This window comes from Labeo rohita, chromosome 5 (genome assembly GCF_022985175.1).
Source record: "Labeo rohita strain BAU-BD-2019 chromosome 5, IGBB_LRoh.1.0, whole genome shotgun sequence".
Taxonomy (NCBI): domain Eukaryota; kingdom Metazoa; phylum Chordata; class Actinopteri; order Cypriniformes; family Cyprinidae; genus Labeo; species Labeo rohita.
In genome coordinates, this window is record NC_066873.1 from 10,282,141 (window position 1) to 10,302,360 (window position 20,220).

Below are 20,220 nucleotides of genomic sequence, written 5' to 3' on the forward strand. Positions count from 1 at the left end.
TTTTATTCGTCCACAGGCGTCTTCCCATTTTTTCCTCCTCTTCTTATCACTAGGAAAGCAGTGAAGACTAGCGTCGCTTCTCTTGTTGCCCTTCAACTGTAAATTACAACCAAAAGCCGCACAACGTGGCATTGATTCAGTATTTTATATTTCAAGTTGTATATTCCCAGTTGTTTTGTGGTAAAAATAGCTACAAGTACTGCCAGTAGCTCACCACACATAGTCCAAAATATGTATGAAGCCTTGTGGATTTTTTAAATAATGTTGATCTTTCATGGGTTTTCTGCTACATATTTCAGTAAGAAACCTCATTTATGTTATATTAAGTCATACAAGACTTAATATTTGAAGTATGAACAAATTTAATTCAATTAATTCATTATTTCAAAAAAATCTCTCTCTCCCTCTATTTTTTTTTTTCTTCATATAGATAATTCTAGTCCTTAATTCTGGATGCACTTTCAGATCTTTATTGGGATCATTATAGTTTGTTACACCACACACACATGCGGCTGAAGATCTAATGTTCTTGTTCTCCCTTCAGGTGCAGTTGGAGCGTATTCGACAAGCGGACTCATTAGAGCGGATCCGTGCCATCCTAAACGACACCAACCTTACAGACATCAGCCAGCTTCCCGAGACATGATGTCACTTCCTCTTTACGACTCCCTCGTCCACATAAACACACACACTCCACCTGTACCCCAGATCTTCGGCCCGACTCCATCAAGATCAACCGAATCGAGCGAAGAAGACTTGATCCTGCAAGTCCTGGTGAACACTACTGATTCCTACTACTGCTATCCAGCTTGTACATGCGTTCGCAAGAGCACGAAAAGACTCCCAGCTCTATCTGAGTGGAGGGTTTGCGTCTTTATAATGCAGTTCTCCACCGCGGGTCCCGCGAGGAGCTGCCGGTCTTTTAACAAACGCTGCTTTTGTTCCTCATTCAGTTTAGGAAATGAGATAATGGGTCAACTAATGTGACTGTCCCATTCCCAGACCCTACCAAAGTTCCCATCTCTTCCGCCTTTCTTCTCTTCCTTCCTCAGCTTTCCATCTGCTGGGCTAGCAGCGGTGACCTATGAAGGAAACGGACACTTCTGAAGTGTTTTGTACATACTTGTATACAGATTATTTGTGTATATTGCGTTAGTTAAGTTAATACACAAGACTGTGATTCCCATCTCGACCCACCTCCTACACTTTCACAAGCGACACTGTGTTTTCTTCTCGTCCGCCAATCATTTCACTAGGATGTGATTACTAGCTGCGGCGTATCACTTTTCCTTAACAACCTCCAAATTTTCCACAGTCCATGTTTTTTTTTCTCCATTTCTGGCACAAAAGTGATGATCTTTGCTTGAAGTTACTGCTACTTTTGTTAGAACCGACTGATGTTTTTGCATATTTTTCTGTGTGTAAGTGTGTTTTTCTTTCAGAAGAATATTGCAAACACATCTGATGATTTTTACTGTTAACTCTTGGTCTGATTTTGATATTCGCTTGATTTGTCTCAACAGCACTTACACTGACCATTTTAAAAGGTGTTTTACCCATCATTCTGGCTGTTTGTATATTAATGAAAGCACACTATGTTTATAATTTGTCCTGTGAAGTAAGGGGCATCTTGTGTACCATGTTAAAGGGTACAGTAATCTGTCTGTCTTACGTGTGGCATAAACAGAATTGCAATGGGATTCGTAGAACCAAAGTTGATCGTGTTGACCTTAAATTCTCAAATGAGCATATTTGGATAGTTTAAATCATATCGAGAAGATAAAAACATGGAAAGGGCTAATGGTTTACATAGACGTATATAAATCATTTTCTGGCTTATGTTTACTTTAAAATAATGGATGCTGGGCAGTGTAACTCAACTACAGGAAACAAGTGCGTGTGATTTATATTCAGTTGTCTAAATGCAAAAATTCTGTTTATTTTTTGCAAGACCAAGACCAAAAGTGGCATGTGATTTTTGGCATGGTCTTTTTACAATAAAAAAAAAAAAAAAAATAAATAAACACAGTTGAGGTCAAAAGTTTACATACACCTTGCAGAATCTACAAAATTATTATTTTACCAAAATAAGAGGGATCATACAAAATGCATGTTATTTTTATTCAGTATTGACCCGAGTAAGATATTTCACTTAATGACATTTACATATAGAGAAATTTAGAGAATGTTCTCTTACATTAAAAGAAAATAATAGTTGAATTTATAAAAATGACCCAGTTCAAAAATTTACATAGGCTTGATCTTAATACTGTGATGTTACCTGAATTGATCCACATTTTTTTTAATTTATATTTTTTTTGTGATAGTTGTGATAGTTGTTTTTAGAGTCCGTTGTTTGTGCTGAACGGTTAAACTGCCTGCTGTTCTTCAGAAAAATCCTAGAGGTCCCACAAATTCTTTGTTTTTTTTTTTTTTTTAAGCATTTTTGTGTATTTGAATCCTTTCCAAGAATGACTGTATGATTTTGAGATCCATTTTTCACACTGAGGACAACTCAGGGATGCAAGGGACTCACATGCAACTATTATGGAAAGTTCAAACACTCACTGATGATTTAGAAGGAAACATGATGCATTAAGAACTGGGGGTTAAAACTTTTTGAATTTGAAGATCAGGGTAAATTGAACTTATTTTGTCTTCTAGGAAACATGCAAGCATCTTCTGTAGATTTGGAAGGTCAGTACTAAATGAAAAAAATAAGAAAAATGTACATATCTTCATTCTGTTCAAAAGTTTTCATCCCCCGCCTCTTAATGTATCGGTTTTATAACTTTACCTTAACAACCTCCAGATTTTCCACAGTCCATGTTTTATCATACAGTCATTGTTGGAAAATTTTTGAAATACATAAAAATGCTGAAAAACCAAAGAATTTGTGGGACGTGAAGGATTTTTTTGTGTGTATATGAACTTTTAAACAGGGTCATTTTTATACATTCAAATATTATTTTCTCTTGTGGATTACATGTAAATGTCTTTTATGTGAAATAATTTATTCAGGTCAGTATTAAATAAAAATGCATTTTGCATGATGCCTCTTATTTTGGTAAAATTAACATTTTGCAGAATCTGCAAGGTGTATGTAAACTTTGGACCTCAACTGTGTATTTTAGTTCAGACTGTACTATAATAGTGTTTCGTTAAGAACGGTATTGACTTGAGAATGAAAATTGGCTGAAAACTTGAAAAAAAAAAAAATGGACAGTTAATGCCCTGCATGTTGAACATTAGGTCTGCTAATTTTGTTATTGAAAAAGACACCATTGTCAGTGTCAATGGAAATCTTAATTCAGTCAAAATAATCCATATATTAAAATGTGCAGTTTTTAAAATCGATAAAGGAAATGAATTGTTTCCTGAGTAAAACCAACCACAATCAACTACATCTGATGAGTGTACACAACTTTAACGCTACTATAGTATGACCAGTGCTGCTGTTGTGATCTGATGATGATGATGATGATGCTCTCCTGTGTGAATATGTGCATTATATCAAGACCATGTGTGTTGTGGTGTTGATTTTATTATGTGTAAGTTGCACTTCATAACGCTCACACGTCCCGTGCCGTCTTCACATTGCAAACACCTAATGTTAAACTTCATGTAATTGCTACTTTAGTGGCTTCATGTTTCACTAGAGCAAATGAACCGTTTCAGTTCAAAGTAGTTTTGACGTCAGAATATTTTAGAAACTACATTTTTCATTAGCAGACACTGTTTTGAACTCTAATAACTGATGTGGGATAAGGAGACCGTTTTTAATGGAAATTCTGTTTTAAAAAGACTTTTCTCCTGTCGGTATAATTTATAATTCATGACAGTCATTTCTACTGGGTTTGTGAAGAGTGATAGTTCAGATACTTTCACAATAACAACGGTCCTATTTCTGTTCTTTGCATGCTGTGTTGCAAATGCAGAAACCCTTGCAGATTTATATACTGTACTGTGTACATTTCCCTGTATATATCTATATAATAAAACCAAATTGAAACTTAAGTGTTATGTGGATTTGCTGTTCCATTTCTCAAGGTCACATAAAACACAATCTGAAATTACAAAATTATGAAATTAAGTCATTATATTATGATATAAGTCAATTATGACAGTCAAAATTAAGACAGTGACTGAGGGAGCAGTTAAGATGAACTTTGGTAGTAAACAACGGATATGGTTTTTGAACCCGAGACATTCCTTCCCCTCCGCTACAGTAAAATGTACAAGCTCCTTGTTTCTGACATGATCTTTTCCCTCGTCACATTTTGCCTTGTGATTAGAGGAGGGAAGGAAAAGAGGGAGAAGTCTTCATATCCAGCACGACCTCTTCAGATAAGCCATTGTCTCAGTTCAGGAAATAACGCCAATGCCCAACACTACTGTCTCACCGCTGATAAACTCTGACAGCAACATGCACAGGAAAGAGTCACTTCAATGTACAAAACTTTTTATTGGCAAGGAGACGTGTACATGAGCATACAACTTATTTAAAAAAAGACAAATTAGTTTATACAAAAATCCCAGCTATTTCTTTCTTAAAGATCTGAATATGAGAGGTTTGGGTCAAGTACTGTCCTTCGGAGCTCTATGGCGATACTGTCTGTCTCTTAAGTAGTTTCATTGAACGCTATAAAAATGATAATCTATTGGCCTTTGACCACTGTTGATTGCTGATGGTTAGAAACTGAAATGGTTCTTGATGTCCTTGATCTGCTTCATCATGCCAGCGATGTGCTCTCCCCTGCAGGACAGAAACAAGCAGTTCAGAATCACTGGACTTACACAACAGTCAAATAAATGTGATAAAAGGTGAAGTATATTATTTTTTTAAGCAATACAGTATCAGGCTTAAGTGTTTTTCCATTATGGTACTGACTTATGATTTACAGTAACAAGAATTAATCTTGTGTAGTAACAAGGATTTGCTTTGTCTAACAGTAGCAGGAATTAGTCTACTGTTTAACAGTAACAAGAATTTGTTTTTTTGAGTAACTAACAGAAATGAGTCTGTGTAATAGTAAAAATTTTTGGCATAATGGTAACAGAAATAGGTACTGTGTAAGGAGTAACAAGGATTTGTTTTTTTGCGTAACAGTAAAACGAGTCTAATGTGTAACAGTAACAGATTTTTTTGTGTAAGAGTAACAGCAATGCGTCTTCTGTGTAATAGTAACAGGAATATGTTTTTTGTGTGTAACAGTAAGAGGAATGAGTCTATGCAAGAGTAACATGGAGTTGTTTTTTTTACTTAACAGAACCAGATGAGTGTTCTGCTTAACAGTAAAATGAACGAGTCTACTATGTAACAGTAACAGGATTTGTTTTTGTTTTTTTGCATAACAGTAACAGGAATGAGTCTTTTGTGTAAGAGTAACAGGGATTTGTTTTTTTGTGTGTAACAGTAAGATGAATGAGTCTATGTAAGAGTAACAGGGAGTTTTTTTTAGATAACAGAACCAGATGAGTGTTTTGCCTAACAGTAACATGAATGAGTCTACTGTGTAACAGTTACAGGAACTTGTTTTTTGCATTACAGTAACATGAACGAGTCTACTGTTAAACAGTAACAGGAACTTGTTTTTTGCATAACAGTAAGAGCAATAGGTCTACAGTGTAACAGTGACTTCCTTTTTGTAACGGCAACAGGAATGAATCTACTGTGTAATAGTAACAGATTTTTTCATAACAGTAACAGGAATGAATATACTGTGTGACAGGGTCTTCTTGTTTTTTGAAGAATAGTAAGAGATGAGTGTTCTGCATAATAACAGGAAGCTCTACTATGTAACAGTAACAGGGATTTGTTTTTTGCATAACAGTAAGAGGAATGGGTCTACTGCGTAACAGTAACTTCATTTTTTGTAACGGCAACAGGAATGAGTCTTTTGTGTAAGAGTAACAGGGATTAGTTTTTTTGTGTAACAGTAAGGGGAATGAGTCTATGTAAGAGTAACAGGGAGTTGTTTTTTTAGATAACAGAACCAGATGAGTGTTTTACCTAACAGTAACATGAATGAGTCTACTGTGTAACAGTAACAGGAACTTGTTTTTTGCATAACAGTAAGAGCAATAGGTCTACAGTGTAACAGTGACTTCCTTTATGTAACGGCAACAGGAATGAATCTACTGTGTAACAGTAACAGATTTTTTCATAACAGTAACAGGAATGAATATACTGTGTAACAGTGACAGGGTCTTCTTGTTTTTTGAAGAATAGTAAGAGATGAGTGTTCTGCATAATAACAGGAAGCTCTACTATGTAACAGTAACAGGGATTTGTTTTTTGCATAACAGTAAAAGGAATGGGTCTACTGCGTAACAGTAACTTCATTTTTTGTAACGGCAACAGGAATGAGTCTTTTGTGTAAGAGTAACAGGGATTAGTTTTTTTGTGTAACAGTAAGGGGAATGAGTCTATGTAAGAGTAACAGGGAGTTGTTTTTTTAGATAACAGAACCAGATGAGTGTTTTGCCTAACAGTAACATGAATGAGTCTACTGTGTAACAGTAACAGGAACCTGTTTTTTGCATAACAGTAAGAGCAATAGGTCTACAGTGTAACAGTGACTTGCTTTTTGTAACGGCAACATGAATGAATCTACTGTGTAATAGTAACAGATTTTTTCATAACAGTAACAGGAATGAATATACTGTGTAACAGTAACAGGGACTTCTTGTTTTTTGAAGAATAGTAAGAGATGAGTGTTCTGCATAATAACAGGAAGCTCTACTGTGTAACAGTAACAGGGATTTGTTTTTTTTGCATAACAGTTACAGATGAGTATTTTGCCTAACAGGAATGGGTCTTTTGTGTAACACTAACAGGGATTTGTTTTTATTTTGCATAACAGTAACAGATGAGTGTTTTGCCTAACAGTAACAGGAATAAGTCTACTGTGTAACAGTATCAGGGATTTGTTTTTTGTATAAAATTAACAGGAATGATTCTTTCAGGGATTTTTTCCATAACAGTTACAGGAGTGAGTCTACCGTGTAACAGTAACAGGGATTAGTCTTTTAACTAAGAGTAACTAACAGGAATGAGTCTTCTGTGTAACAGGGATTTTTGTTTTTCTTGCGTAACTAACAGTAACGAGTCCTCTTTGTGACATGTATTTGTTTTTTGTGTAACTAACAGGAATGAGTCTTCTGTGTAACCGTAATATGGATTGGATATTTTCTGTGTAACAACAGGATGACCTTCGCTGTGCAACTGTAATGGTTTTGTTACAGACAATTCTGCTTTTCTGCTGTAGAACACTGTCATGTTTTTAAAAATACAATGTGTCAACTCTATTTTTCTTTAGGTTGTGGGTGTAACATAACCTTATCACACTATAGAATAAGAGATGGTCATGGAACAACAACAGATCTCTGCAAAGCAACGTCTAATAAATGCTTATCACTTTACAGTATGAATGGTGCATACTAGCACTGGCATTTGGTGTACGTGTGAAGTGAATGCAGGTGCTAACTCTCTGTACATACTGTTCTTTTAGCACTCCCTGGACACACTTCCTCTGGTGGGCGTTGAGTGTGAGACTGGAGCGAGCCGGAGATGCTCCTGTATTCATCTGCTTCTTCTGATATTCTTTCTTCATGTTCACCTAATAACACATTAAAGCACACAGTGACACTGGGGAAAAGACATACATCCGCTCTACTCATGGCAACAGGGGAACGCTGCCAAAACAAACTAGGTTTTAACTAGGATACATGGTGAAGCAGCGTAAATATCAGACTTACAACAGCATTAAACAGACCTGTTTAATGCCGTTGTCAAGGTGACGAAGCTGATCATGGATGGTCTGCAGTTCCTTCCTCATGTCCTTCTCACTGTCTGACAGCACAGGAAGTTGACTCCGCAGACTTCCCAAAACCTGCTTTACTCTACACACACACCCACACACACAAGTAGTTGCAGCTTAGTTACAATAAATATTTTTTTGGACTAAAGAGGAAGTTTTGAGTTCAGAAAGTTCAGAAAAACATGCCATTTCAACATTTTTCTATTTAACAAAATTCAAAGAAAAGGTGAACCTGTTCATGATGGCTTCCTGACGATATTTTGCATCTTCGTATTTATCAGCCAGCCTCTCCACAGCCTCCGTCAGGCTTTTTCTACAACACAGCATCATACTTAACATCTTTAGCACAGGCGCTTACCACAGTAAACCACATCATTAATGACTCTTATGTGCTGAGCCCACTTATATACTTCCACTGTCTACCACACTTACAATTACAATAATAATATGAGGTTTTGCTCTATTTGTAGTACTTTTACATTTAGATATTCTCAGTGACTCAACTAAGCTAAATGTGTTTCTGTACGTGTGGTTGTGATTAGTGTTTTTCAGGCAATGCTGTGGTCACCTCTCCTCTCTACAAAGAACAAGATCCTCCAGCTGCTTATTCCTCTGGCCAGTCAGGAGCTTTACTCTGAAAAGGGGACAATCATAAAATAAGTTATAATCACAGCTGTGTTTACATGGACTGCAATTTCAGCAATTTCACACTACTAAAGAATAAATTTTAGTTTTATACTCTAGTGAACATATTTCTGTTTCAGATTTAAATTAGAGCACATATTTCACAAATAATGTAAAAACAGTAATATTGTGAAATACAATTTAATTGTGTTAAATAAAAAAAGAAAATAATGACACCTACACTTTCGAACAGTACCACAATTATTTAAAAAAAAAAAAAAAAAAAAAAAAAAAAAAAAAAAATTCTAATCAGCTGTTAATAAATGAACCTAAAACAATTTTATCTTGTACCTTCTCTGCATTTCTTCATGTGCCAGGCCCAGTTTGAGGATGTACTCCTCTCTGAACACCTGCGTGGCTCTGCTCAACAGCTGCAGACATTCTGGAGGAGGTGGAGATGAGTCCTTATCACTTGCCCTAAAAAAACACACACACACACACACACACACACACACACACACACACATGCGACAACCTTAATAACAGCTTAAATCCAGAAAACATCCATTCAGAAAGTGAAATATTATAATAAGCTGCATTACGGAAAATAGTAAATGGTTTGTTACTGGTTCCAGATGGTCAACCAGCCTTAATGGGTTAATATAAGCAGTCACATTTTACCTCAGCATTAATGGATTGGTTGAGCTGCGTGCCAGGATGTTGCGAATATGCTGTTCAAACGAGTCTTCAGCCAATCCACGCAGAGGAGAGCTTCCTGATCCCGTACCCGAATAAGAGCAGAGCAACGGAGGAGATGGGGGACGAATAGAGCTTCTACAAGGATGTTTAAAAAGAAAACGTTACTGATAACATCATAAAATTTTACTTTTATAATCTAACACAGGGATTCCTAAGTATTTTGTCAGCTGAACCCCTTAAATATATAAACTAGAGCTATCACTAACAATTACTTTGGCAATTGAGTAAATGGTCGATTATTCTGGCCATTAATCGAGTAATCAGATTTTTCTGTGTGTGTTTGTGGTCTTAAACAGGGCTTAAAATTACCCAAAATACATATTAATGAGATGTACAGATTAATGTGTCAGTTCTGGCATTTTGCCGGTTAATTGACAATGCAATTGAAGATTTTTTTTTTATTATAATCAAATACTCTCATTTAATCGATGAATCATGACAGCCCTAATATAAATTAATGTTACTTAGTGTAAATTATACAAATAAAAACAAATACGATGTTGACAAAAATCTAATTAAATAAAATTTTAAATTAAATCATATAAATTATTATAAATTTATTAATATTTAATATTACTGTTATTGTTAAATATTAAATTAAAATACTTTAAATATATATATGATAATTATAATGAAATGTGTGTATATGCAGCAGACATCAGATAGTTGTTTAATTATAAAATAGCAGTCTTTGATTTGATAATTGCGCAAAGCTATACTGCGATTCTCGTTCACTTCGTTTATTTTAATTTTACATTCGATATAATTCATTATTAGCTTTTAATCAGTTCACACACCCCCTGCAGTTCCCTCACAATCCCCCATTTAGGAAACCCTGACCTAACAAACAGGGAAAGAGCCAGAGTGTGCTTGTCACATACAGCAGAGGGAGCAGGAGACACTCGTAGTTACTCGTGATGCAGATCATGGTGGCTCCCAGGGACAGGTCTGACACTATCCAAAACCCACGAACAGGAGCCGGCAAACTGAGAGAGAGATAAGACCAGAGGAGAATTTAAATAAGCAACGGTAATCTACAGCGCTTACTCATCGTCCCTTGAGGTTTGCTTAAACATCTGCAAATTGGGCTTTTGTTTCATAAGAGATCTGGGTTTTAGCTTTAACTGTTCCTTCTGGTGCCATGGCACTAAAATGTTAATTTCCTGTAAGCGTTATTCTACCTGTTAGGGAGAGGTCTGGTGCACAGGATGTGCTCCACTATGCAGCGCTGCTCTGCTGCCAACTCCTGCAGACTGTCTTTATCCTCCTCATCTGAACATAAAACACATAACACCAAAACTCTGTTTTTTTTTAAATCGAGATTTATACATAATCTGAAAGTTGAATTAATAAGCTTTCTGTTGATGTATGGTTTGTTAGGAAAGGACAATATTTGGACGAGACACAACTATTTGAAAATCTGAGTTTTTTTAAACACTGCAATTGTAAAAAATTTAAAAGGATAGTTCACCCAAAAATGAAAATTGTCATGAATTACTATTTGCAATGCCATTGCAAGAGAAGAAATTTTGAATAAAGTTATTATTTTTGTTTTCTTTGCACAAAAAGTATTCTCGTAGCTTCAAAACATTACGGTTGAACCACTGATGTCACATGGACTATTTTAATGATGTCCTTACTACTATTCCAGGCCCTGAACGTGTCAGTTGCATTGCTGTCTATGCAGGGTCAGAAAGCTCTCGGATTTCATCACAAATATTTGTGTAAATATCTTAATTTGTGTTGCAAAGATGAACAAATGTCTTACGGGTTTGGAACGACATGAGAGCGAGTAATGACAGAATTTTCACTTTTGGGTGAACCATCCCTTTAAATGATTCAAATAAAGAATGCACTCACCAGACTCCAGAAACTTGTGTAGTTTTTTGAACCAGGTGAGGCCAACACTGTGTACACCAGCCTCATGGGTGCAGTGGTACCTGTGCTGACACAGGGGGTCTGAAACAAAAGGGGGTTTGACAGAAATCAATACTTTTATTCACCAACATAAGAAAATATTTCTTGAGCAGCAAATCAGAACCATTTCTGAAAACCCATGTGACACTAAAAAGTACAAATGTATTTCAAAAATACTTAATGTATTATATGTATTATTATGTATTTAATACTTAAATACATAATGATTCAAAATTTTTGGATTTTTCCAAGTATGCCACAGATTCCTATAATTGTACACTGTTTTCGGGGGATTTTTAAATGCTGGCCGACTACTATCCATGACATCTTACAGAAGTTCTTTCAAATATTTTTAGCATTCACAGAAAATGCGAGGCCACATTTAACAGCCAAGCAGAATTTAGCTAGATGCTAATGATTACTTCCAAACCCAGACAAAGAGGGTATGCAAAGAGGTTTGTGGTGTCAAAAAAGAATTTTCTGACACACTACTACATACTCAAAAGCAATCTGATTCTCATCACCAAAGCACATATCATTACGGTATTAAAGTATTAAAATTAGTATGCAGCCTCTGTGTGACCTCCTGACCTCTGTGTAATCTGATTGGACAGGTGAAATCTGACTCTGTAATCTCCTCCTCCTCTCCAGCAGCCACTTTGAGCGTCAGTTCCAGCTCCACACACTCAAAAACATAAAGTGAAGGTACTGTCTCTGAGCCTCTGGACCATCTCTCTACAGCCTGAAGGCAGAGAAACACAAGAACTCAACATTTCTCACACTGGACAAGCTGCAATTGGTGATCTGTAAAATGGATTGACTGAATTATGTCTGTCTTACTCCGCCATCCTCCTCTTCCTCTGCCTCAAGCACCACACAGTGGTACAGCATTCCTGATTCGGTGGCAATAACCAGGATGTTTGGTACACAAGGCAGGCAGAGCACAGCACACGCGTCATAGCCGTAGTTATCTTCTGCTGCAGGATACATGGGTAATGGGCCCACTGGCTTCCCTACGTTACTGACACTAAGAGAAATAAGAGATAAATGAAGCAGCTTTCTGACAAGTTTCACATTAAAAAAATAATTAATTGTGACAAGGAACTAAAAATTTGTGCATCTGTGTTTACATCATGATACATTTATAAACATTACAGATATACAACACATTTTACTTCACATGTCATTGCACAAACATTTTGCTTTTTTTTATTCTATTAGTATTAAAGTCAGTACAATAAATTCAACATTGAGATAAGTTTCCGTAATTGCCATTAAAATAACGTCAAAATTAAATATATATGCAAACTTATTTTTATACATTTAGTATTTTATATACTTTGAATGAGCTTTATTTTTATATTTTCAGTTTTCAAATCAAGTTTTTGTAATTTTATTTGTGCTTGGCATTTTTATTATTTCATTATTTTTATTTCTATTTAGCTTTAATATACATTTATTTTAGATGTATTTTTAGTCATTTAAAAATTAATTATTTTATTTATTTTAATTATTTGCCAAAGCAAAAGTTTAAATTTTGTAACTAATATATGTAATTTTATTTTAGCTTTATTTTAGTTAATATTATTTTAGACAATAAATAGTCTTAACTAACAATATAAACACTAAAAACCTTAAAATAGGCTTACTTTAGGCAATGTATGTGCCCCTGGACCATAAAACCAGTATTAAGTAGCATGGGTACATTTGTAGCAATAGCCAACAATACATTGTATGGGTCAAAATGACAGATTTTTCTCTTATGCCAAAAATCATTAGGATATTACGTAAAGATCATGTTCCATGAAGATATTTTGTACATTTCCTACTGTATATATATACCAAAACTTAATTTTTGGGTAGTAATATGCATTGCTAAGAACTTCATTTGGACAAATTTAAAGGTGATTTTTAATAGTTGTATCTCAACCAAATATTGTCCTATCCTAACAAAACATACATTGATAGAAAGCTTATTTATTCTTATTTATTATAAATCTTAATTTTTAAAAAATTGACCCTTATGACCATTTTGTGGTCCAGGATCTGATATATGTGTGTGTGTGTATGAATGAATAAATAAATACACATACATATACACACATATTGACTCTTTTGTACTTAAATTGAATTTAGATTCACCCGTATAGATTATAATATTTTATGGCAGCTGTACAAATTTATATAATTTAGATTTTCACTTTTTTGTTAATACTGAATATTGTCATTGCATCATGGCAGTCATAGTGATTTATTACCTGTGTGTGAGAGAAACATAGCTCAAAAACGTCTCTCCATTCCCATACAGTATGTACAGTGGATACACCAGGAGCTCTCCCTTCATACGCAGTCTGCTCAGATGAGAAGAATCCGCCAGCGGTCCGAAGTCAAACGCCACAGCTGTCTCCCCCAGAGATGCTGCATAGGAACGTCTATAGAAGAGAGTGACTCCTTTAACCCAACATCACAACCACACAATTTATTTCGCCAATATACACCCGGTAATTTATACCTTAACACCTCATTTTTAGATCTAAGCAGAATATAGATAGCTTCTAGCAATACCATCTAATAAAAAGTATAATATACCCTTTTAATAACTAAGAACTCACCCTCTTGTATGGACAATGCTTTCCTCGTCTACCTGAGACACAGATAAAACTTTGGCAGGGGACTGCGGCTCCTTAAGATTATAAAACCTGGGAACCAGTACAATCAAAACAGTAATTTTATTGTACAGAGAGACAGAGGACTAATTCACTCAAAAATGAAAATTCTGTCATCATTTACTCACCCTAACTCAAAACTTAAAATATCTGAAAAGGTTATAAAAATGTTGTAAAACTAGGATTTTCTGCAGGTTTTATGAGGGTAAATTTAAGACCAAGTGAAGAAAACATATGTAATAAAATGAAGAGAACACAACACATCAATAAGTTCTCTAAATGTAACTGTCCAGGGAACTGACTAGGTTTTAAGCTTGCTTATTATACGCATTATCCATATGTACATCATCATTTCGATATAGACCAAAGCCTAAATTAAATCTGTTTACTATATAAAAACGCTTGATTCATGGATTTGCTTTATGATGCCTTTATAACCTTCCTTGGATCTTTTTTATGATTTGGTTGCCTGGACTTGAAGGAATGGAACAGAAACCTCCCAGGTTTCAAAAATTAACTAAGTCTTGTGGATTTAGAAAGACACAAGAATGAGTAAATGATGCCAGATTTTTAAAAATCTCTTTAACACCTCTTCCAGTTATTTTTTTCAGATACCTGATGGTGTTATCTGAGGTCAGTAAAACCAGATGAGGCTCCTCAGTTTCACTGGGATACCAAGCAGCCTGTCGTAGTGTCACAGAGGCAGAACTGGTGAAGAAACGCTCAGCCACTGGAATCGTTCTGTGAAAAAGAAAACATGTAACACTAAAGAACACGAAAGGCAGCACGGAGGAATAATGCAGCTCTCCCAAACCTGAAGCGTACTCACTTGCAGTTGATCTGAATGCGTCCACCCTCAAACTCTGACCTCTTGCCCCAGCGCTGAGGCAGTTCCAGTATAGTCGCCCCACGCTGACCGATGAGAGCCACATGATACTGCGTAGGGCTGACGAGCACCTGACACACCTCAAACAGTGGCGGGTTTATGCACAGCAGAGTCTAGGGAGAGTAACAGGACATCGGTAACTATTTACACATAGTCGGCGAAATAACTATACCGGACAAACACTATTTAAAGTCACTGACCTGATATTTTGAAGTGTCTGTGTCGCCGTCAGTGTTCAGCTGTCGCAGGTTTGTGGTGTAAAACACACTCTCAACACTATCCCATATAAACAGGTCACCGTTCAAACAAAACGTAAGGTTCTTGGCTATTCTTTTGCTAGTCCCCTGAGGCTCTAAATGAAGCCTTTCTTTTAAATTAGTGAAGATATCGTGGTTCTTCAGCGCTTCCCTCCAGCGATCTCCCGCGAACGACGCCATGTTTTTCTGTATTGTCACAGAATAAAGTCGTCATAGAAATCCACCAATAGGATCACTCTACACGACTACAACTTTTCTATTGCATCGCGGGATTTGTAGTGTATTACGGAGCGTTGTCATGTTAGCCCGCACTTCTGTAGCACACTGAATGGAAAAGACAACTGTAAATTCTCCAATAATAGCCACATTTAAGGCGTTTGTTAGACAGGTGCAACAATATTGTAAAACGCTCTCTGCATCGGAAAATACTAACGCGAGAAAAACAAACTTCTTGTGCCCTTTTCGGGATTCCCCTGTAAAACTATTACTTTGTATGTATGTATTTATTTATTCATTCTTTCTTTTTGTTTGGCTTACTTGATTTTTTATTATCTGTTTTATTATTGTTATTGTATTTTTTTTTTTTTTTTTTAATTAAAAATATTAAACATACTAAAAAGATGTGAAATAACTTATTTAAATATTTTGCATTTATTAATTCAGCATTTTTTTATTTTTTTTTACAATAAAATATTTTCTACACAAGCTACTCTGGGTTGTGATAATGACCATAATTAGATAATTTACTGTAATTTGTGTAAAACAACCAGCCCAGCCCTTTGAAACTGAATATAATAATACAAATTATTAATATATAATTCATATATTTAATATATAATATGAAATATTTATTTTACAGTGAAAAAAAATGTCTTAAACGTATTATATTTCATTTAGTTGCCGTTGTTCATTTAGTTTTTTTTATTTTTACTTATTTATTAATTTATGTATTCATGGCTCTATTTCAATTAATTTAATTATTTTTATTTTTATTTATTTACTTATTTTGAACTTAAATAATTTCCCAGATGTTCTGGAAAGATTTCAGGTTTTGAAAATTTAACTTGCACAATTCCAATTCTTTTATTTTTTTTTTCTTGCAATAAACATTTATTCATTTTTTAAATGAGTTATAATGTAAAAAATATATAATAAAAGAGTCAATGAAAGAGTCATAATGTAAATAAATAAATAATAATAACAATAATATGCCATGTATATTTCACTGTAATTTTATTGCGGTGTATATGTTGTTGTTTCTTGAAAGATTTCAGGTTTGGAAATATTTTTTTATTAAACATATATTTATGTTAAGTTAATAAAACAGTTATAATGTAAAAAAAATATATAAATATAAAAATGTATTAAATTAATTAATTATAATATGCCAGTTGCATTTCACTATTGTGTACAGCAACATACCCGCACTACATAAAGTTGCAGATTAATGATATATAAATTAATAATTTTATTGCACTAGTTGTCCTTGTTTTTCTTTATAGATGTAACTATTTTTCTTAGCTGAAGCTTGAGGCTAAACGGAAAGCCAAAGATAATTCTCGAATTCTTTTTTTCTTACTTTTCTCTAAAAATATTTATGAATATTGAGTTAGTTAAAGAGAAAAATAATTTCTTTGTCTACGTGCATAACACAAAGAGAACTCGTCTTAGTTATTGTAGTGTATCATTATTATTATTGTTTTTTATTAAACCTTCAAATAACAAACAGGCATTGTTATTTTTCCATTGTTAAACAAATTTAACAATACATCCAAGCAGCATATAATAAACAAAATAATACTAGAAAAAAATAAAATTAATTACAACAAAATAATGAATCAATGGGGTCAATCCATATATGTAGACAGAAGTTTAGAGACTTTTAAGGCACTTTTTGATTTTACAAGTTTTATGGATAATGTCTCCGTCGTATGCATCCGTTTTCTGTACTATTTTGTATGTAATGTATGGCACGTTGTCGGTGAAGCGGCGCAGCGCCTCCTGGCGGTGGAATGCGGAACTGATGGAATCTGTAAACGTATGCCATAGTCTCTCCGTGCATTGTCTTCGCAAACAGTCAGTGGTGCGCCTTCATGCCTATGAGAGCTTCTCCAGCACCACTCCCGTGTTCATGTACATTTGGCGCCGAGCGTGAGCAAAATGGAAGTTAAATGGCTGGCAAACGGACTTGTTTAGTGCGCCTCACGGGGACAAGAATGTCCCAGAAAAGGGACGTGAACTCTTACCCAGATGGGTACAGGGTCCTCAATAGCAGTGAACTACGGGAGCTCCTACAAGATGAAGAAAAAATGAATCAGATCGTGCGACTCAGTGAAAAGGTATTTCTTCCCTTCACACACACAGTTTAGACCATTACCAGGCTGTTTCTTTGCATGCTTGGCATTTTCTCTCTGATCAACTGTTGTACTTGTCATTTGAACAAACTGTGCGGTAGATTTTCCCATTCACCTATTAGACTGATCGTGTGATTTGTGTAGCGTGTTATATGCATTACACGCCATCACATACATCGTGTACCATATACAGCCCTGCAGACCATTACACTGCAGACGCACTACAAAGACTCATTCACTTGATAAAATAATGTTTGCAGACATTCTTTTTTTATGGAAGGCTCTTCCCAAATATTTACTGTCAACGTTAAAGTTTTTGCATTGAAAGTAATTAACGAATGAACTGTTTTAGTAATATGCTGCTTCACATACTAACGTTTAATTTCACATTGCAGCTTTGGCAGCGTACAAAAGTGTGGTCAAAAATGCGTATTTTTTTTCTCCCTTGATATAAAAATCAGTTTTAATATGCAAGTCTTCGGAATACTTCGTTTTGACTGGTTAAAATGAAATATTTTCATACATTATATACTGACTGACTGCTCAACTGCATATTTCACTGCTGTGTGAACAGCAGCAACAGCTTTAGGCTAACTGAAAGCTAAAGACAATTCGAATTCTTTCAAAAACTCTAATACTTAATGTCCATTTATTTACATAGTTATGCATATAAATTATAGTTATGCCCCTCCCCCATACAGAGTCGCAATAATGAGCGTCTGACTGTATATTATCTCTTAAATATCTCATTGCATTTTAAGCAGTTATTGTAATGCAGTCAGTGTTCACATAAATGCATTTATTTTCTAGCAATATTGTCTAGCTCACCATGTTTAGGCTATAAAATCTTTCTCACAGATCATCATGTATTGAAACAGCAAGGTTATATGAGAACTTTTAAGGTGCATCGTTCATTTTCGACCAAAAATGGTTTCTCAATTGGGGCTGATCCGGTGTCACAGTAGACTGGGATATATGACATTTGAGACTTAAATTGCTGTAGCCTGATACCAGATCCCTGCATGCCTGCAGGAAGCCGGAGCATGTTATTTGAAATATAAGGATAAATATGTTTGCGCTAGGTCGTAATTGCAAGCTCATTCTCAATCTTCATAAAATCTGATATACGCATCACGTACAGTAAACTGTGCTCATAAATTGAAGGAAGAGCTCTATATGTCATGCTAAACTCAAGTTTGTTTTATCTGTGGAGATGTCACGGCTGCTTTTTTTTATACAGTGGAAGTGAGTGAGAACAGAGGATGTCAAGCTTGGAAAATGACAAAATACACCATTGTACCAATCACAAAGTCTGTAAGGAGAAACAGAGCAACATTTAAGCTATAGTATTCTTAAATCTCATGCTTGCACATGTTCAAACTTGCATCACGATTGTTCAGAAGACAACACGTGCGAACCAGTGAGGCATGACTGACTTCAGATGTATATGACGTATTTAAGAAAAAGACTTTACGTACAGAAAGTCATCCTATGGCTTCAGGAAACTTAGAATAATGGCATGACATTTATGGTTTTGTCATTTTCCAGTGCTTTTTGGTCAGTTAGGAAACTTGAGAGCCTCAACAATTTACTTTCATTGTATGTAAAAGAGCAGCCAGGACATTCCTTTACATTTCTCCTGTTGTGTTTCATACAGATCAGGTTTGCAATGATATGTATGTATTGTGACAAAAATCAGTGTTATTTTACTATTGTTTATAATGATATTATAGTAGTTACTATAAATTTGAATTTACCTATTTATGTTTAATATTTTTTATCATATATATATATATTTAGTTTTCATTTTAATTTATTTTTTCTAGCTTTAATACATTTTTATTTCAGCATTAGTAGTTTTAGTAGTTAGGGTTAGTTGGCAGATTAGTTTGTTTATGTATTTAAATTACCAAAAACTATTTTCAGCAGTTTAGTTTTCATTAACAGTAACAACACTGGACAGAATTGTACTCTTTTATTTATTTTTTTTAATATAGATAGATAGATAGATAGATAGATAGATATTTTTTTCTAGCTTTAATTAATTTTATTTTAGCTTTAGTAGTTTTAGAACTTCAGATTAGTTGCCAAGGCAATATTATTTTAAAAAAATATTTATTTTTATTTTTATTTTTATTTATTTATTAGATATATTTAGATTTAGATAGAAATAAATATAGATTATAGTTGTTTTGTTTTTTGTTTTTTGTAGGTTTTTAGGTTAAGTTTATGTTATTTATTTATTTATTTATTTATTTAATTTTCATCATAATTTTAACGACCAAAAACAATTTTCAGCAGTTTAGTTTTCATTAACAGTAACAACACTGGACAGAATTGTATTCTTTTATTTATTTATTTTTTTTAGTATAGATAGATAGATAGAATCTTTTTTCTAGCTTTAATTAATTTTAATTAAACTTAGAACTTCAGATTAGTTGCCAAGGCAATATTATTTTTTAAACTGTTTATTTATTTATTTATTTATTTTCATCATTCTTTTAATTACCAAAAAGCAATTTTCAGCAGCTTAGTTTTAGTTAACGATGACAAAACTGGACAGAATTTTGTTCTATTTTTTTTTTAAATATTATATTATTATTTATTTATTTACTTATTAGATATATTTAGATTTAGATAGAAATAAATATAGATTATAGTTTTTTTTTTTTTTTTTTTTTTTTTTGGATTTTTAGGTTAAGTTTATGTTATTTATTTATTTATTTATTTATTTATTTATTTAATTTTCATAATAATTTTAATTACCAAAAACTATTTTCAGCAGTTTAGTTTTGGTTAACAATAACAACACTGGACAGAATTGTATTTTTAATCTATCTTTTTGGTCTGTCTGTTTGTTTGTTTATTTGAACTTTCCCTTAAACTGCAGTCTTGCCACATTAGATGAGTTACAGATGGTAAATGTGTTTGCAA

At 34.1% G+C, this 20,220-nt stretch overlaps 3 protein-coding genes across 4 annotated transcripts in view; 2 read left to right on the forward strand and 1 right to left on the reverse strand.

Moving 5' to 3' along the window:
- The window catches only part of rabep1 (rabaptin, RAB GTPase binding effector protein 1), a 34,249-nt gene extending 30,232 nt beyond the window's left edge, over positions 1-4,017 (forward strand). For both annotated transcript variants that reach the window (XM_051108806.1, XM_051108807.1), the window contains one exon: positions 545-4,017. In XM_051108806.1, coding sequence (XP_050964763.1) covers positions 545-646 — 102 coding nt within the window. In that variant the 3' untranslated portion in view covers positions 647-4,017. The remainder of the gene's footprint in view (positions 1-544) is intronic.
- Positions 4,018-4,445: 428 nt separating this feature from the next.
- On the reverse strand, positions 4,446-15,114 carry nup88 (nucleoporin 88). Its single transcript, XM_051108809.1, has 17 exons — positions 14,876-15,114; positions 14,619-14,788; positions 14,405-14,530; positions 13,736-13,822; positions 13,382-13,555; positions 11,964-12,150; positions 11,715-11,865; positions 11,067-11,165; positions 10,388-10,478; positions 10,088-10,192; positions 9,129-9,281; positions 8,799-8,924; positions 8,392-8,457; positions 8,056-8,136; positions 7,779-7,905; positions 7,504-7,622; positions 4,446-4,756 (listed from the first exon to the last, which is right to left on the reverse strand). The coding sequence occupies exons 1-17, from the start codon at positions 15,110-15,112 to the stop codon at positions 4,693-4,695; spliced, it is 2,163 nt and encodes a 720-aa protein (XP_050964766.1). The 5' UTR covers positions 15,113-15,114; the 3' UTR covers positions 4,446-4,692.
- A 1,837-nt stretch (positions 15,115-16,951) lies between these two features.
- Positions 16,952-20,220, forward strand: part of vps37d (VPS37D subunit of ESCRT-I) — a 51,570-nt gene continuing 48,301 nt past the window's right edge. The window contains exon 1 of the mRNA XM_051108815.1: positions 16,952-17,271. Within this exon, the coding sequence (XP_050964772.1) occupies positions 17,104-17,271 (168 nt within the window). The 5' untranslated portion in view covers positions 16,952-17,103. The remainder of the gene's footprint in view (positions 17,272-20,220) is intronic.